General features: G+C 39.5%; 1 protein-coding gene across 2 annotated transcripts in view; it reads right to left on the reverse strand.

Annotated features, from left to right (window-relative positions):
• The window catches only part of LOC111821250 (transcription termination factor 2-like), a 7,102-nt gene extending 4,149 nt beyond the window's left edge, over positions 1–2,953 (reverse strand). Inside the window, exons 1-4 of one of the 2 annotated variants that reach the window (XM_023734879.1) lie at positions 2,929–2,953; positions 2,001–2,161; positions 1,349–1,502; positions 554–636 (exon numbers count right to left, since the gene is read on the reverse strand). In XM_023734879.1, the coding sequence (XP_023590647.1) occupies positions 554–636; positions 1,349–1,502; positions 2,001–2,065 (302 nt within the window). In that variant the 5' untranslated portion in view covers positions 2,066–2,161; positions 2,929–2,953. Of the gene's footprint in view, positions 1–553; positions 637–1,348; positions 1,503–2,000; positions 2,389–2,928 lie in introns of those variants that run through there. The other variant, XM_023734878.1, reaches the window with a different exon arrangement.

Here is a 2,953-nt window from a genome sequence, read left to right on the forward strand (position 1 = left end):
TCTTCTCATATCCAGGAAGGATGCTGTTATGCTCCTGGAGTTGATGCTGCATGCAGTGAGACCAGGGGCTATATATTAAGTTTACTTCCAACACAATTAGAAAACTGATTGGCCTTTTTCTTTTGGAATAAGGCTTCCCCTTGATCTCCAAGCCTGACATTTTCTTGGATTTCAACAAATATAGTATTCTGGAATACTATATATATAATGTATATATATTCTGGAATACTATATATAGTATTCTGGAGAAGAGGTGTTAACCTCTTCGCCATGTGGAAAAGCTCTGCTTCCAGTTTCTATGGAAACAGATGTTAGGTTAACGCTAAAATGATTGCACTATTTTAAGTAGTCATTTGAAGTATTGCTTAGGGATTCAGGGAAGTCAGCTACCTCGGAACCCTGTTTAGATCTGTAGCTATATACATATATGCACAGAGGCATCTCTACAAAGAAAAAAGAGCACATTAAACATTAAGTACGTCCCTACTACTGCTCTGGCCCCCTGCTCTCCCTCCTATGCCACGACAACTCAAGAAAAGTCCAGAATAGTTACCAGTGCATGTCAAGAAGAAAAAGATGGTTTCCTCCAGTCAAGTTTAGACCAACACCTCCGGCCAAGAGAGAGATTAGCATGACCTTCAAAAGGAAGTATACCATTAACTTTAGATAAACTTGATCTCATAAAACATCTCTTCTTTTGTCTCAGGTTCAAGCCCAAGATCAATGCGAACAAGCAATGAGTTCCTATTAAGTTTCCTTCTGCTGTCATTATAACACACTGGTTTTTGAAATTTTAATGCTATCTTCCATGCATCACATTTGAGAAAATTCACACTTCGCTTTTTTGTGAGTCAACCTCAAAATACTAACTGTGTGCCTGCCAAAATATGCGAATACTACAATTCAGAGCACTGGGGTTGTTTCTGTAAACTTGCCATTAACCAAAATGTCTATGCCATCAGTCCTCCCTTTCCCTATCACTGTAATGATTCTCAACTAATGATTTTTAAATTCTCATTATCTACAATTGTATGCCTTTGTTCCTCCATTTCCCTCCCTATATCCTCATATCGAAAGCCCACCTATCCTTCCAGGCTCATCTCAAATGTTGTCTCCACCACAAAGATTCTTGATCCTAATCACTTCTGATCTCACTCTCCTTTTAGTCCCTCATATTTTATTCTCTTTTGATTCCCTTTAGATAATCTGTATACTTTGATATGTGTCCCAATAAATTATCAAGACTGAAAATATTTTTAATTGAGTTGCTATATTATGACTCTCTCAATACAGAGAATTGAGAACAATTTGCTCTTAATCAAAAAGCTCTGATGTGACCAGCTCATACCTGTGGACCCCTGGAATTACTGTTGAATGCCTCAGTCAAGTCTATCCTCTGTTTGGGGTTGACAGAGCCATCAATGGTGGCGTAAGTCACTCCATGCCTCTTAAGGTGCAATGCTACAACTTTCAGCAGGCTGGTCCATTGAGAGACAATGACACTGAGAGGAAGAGAAAAATAAAAAAATCGAACCCACCAAAAACAGATTAAACTAATTCATCTATAGGGCTTTAATGCCCCTGTTATTCTTAAGACTCTTCAGTCATCAAATGTAATAGAGGAAAGGCCTTCTACTACCTAAGGGAAAATGATACACACTTAGGTCCCATTATGAGACTATAAGGCATCCAGTTATATCTGGATCCATTCTACAGTTTTTCTTTTTTTTTTGCCAGACTAAAGTCACAAGTGCAGCCTACTGTAATTTGGGGACCTTGTACTCACCCAGAGATCTGTGACCCTGAAGAAAAGGGATACAGGCCACCCTCCCTTTGCAGACAGAATGTCAAGCCACCAGGATTCTCTACTCACCCCATGCCCAACCATTTCTAAATTTTGTTTTAGATTGAAATATTTCATATATCCAAATGCAGATGTATAACATATACATAAGGTGTAACAAACAGCAGAACAAACCTCCCTGTATCCATGCACCCACCTTGAGAACATTACCAGCACTTCTGAAGCCCCCATCTGATCACACCCCTTTTCCTTCTTTAGCATTTGTCATTCCTTTGTTTTTCTTTACATGTGCCTCTACTTTTAAATGTTTCTTCAGATCCTTAGCTTATCCTGAATCTCTAGAGATTTCCTTCCAATCTGCACCACAAATATTTTAATCAGAAATCATAGGGAATTTGTGCTATAACTTCAGTGCTTTCTGCTGAGCATGATTCAAGGTACTTGATATAAACAGCTGAAATTTATGACCATCAGCAGTATCTTAGTTATCTAGTGCTGCTAGAACAGAAATACCATACATGGGTGGATTTAACAAACAGAAACCTATTTTCTCACAATTTACGAGGCTAAAAGTCCAAATTCAAGGTGCCAGCTCTAGCTGAAGGCTTTCTCTCTCTGCCAGCTCTGGAAGAAGGTCCTTGGCTCTTCAGCTTATTTCCTGGTTCCTTGGAGATCTCCACTGTGGCTTGGCATCAATCTTCCCCCATCTCTGCTTGCTCCTTTGCTTGTTTAACCTCTTTTATATCTCAAAAGAGACCCACTCAAGACACACCCTACACTAATCCTGCCTCATTAACATAACAAAGACAACCCATTCCCAAACAGGATTACAACCACAGGGATTAAAAAAAACCCTTGCCATCAAGTTGATTCCAACTCACAGCAACCCTACAAGACAGAGTAGAACTGCCCCACAGAGTTTCCAAGCAGTGGCTGGTGGATTCCAACTGCTGACCTTTTGGTTAGCAGCCGAGCTCTTAACCACTGCACCACCAGGGCTCTGCCACAGGGATAGAGGATTTACAACACATATTTTTTGAGGACTAATTCAATCCATAACAAGCAGCATCAAATTTTCTTACTTAATTACAACCAATACTTGGAAAATGAAATTACGTATTTACCTCTTCTGGGACCCTGAATTTCTTC

This window comes from Trichechus manatus, unplaced genomic scaffold (genome assembly GCF_000243295.1).
Source record: "Trichechus manatus latirostris isolate Lorelei unplaced genomic scaffold, TriManLat1.0 scaffold00073, whole genome shotgun sequence".
NCBI classification, from domain to species: Eukaryota; Metazoa; Chordata; class Mammalia; order Sirenia; family Trichechidae; genus Trichechus; species Trichechus manatus.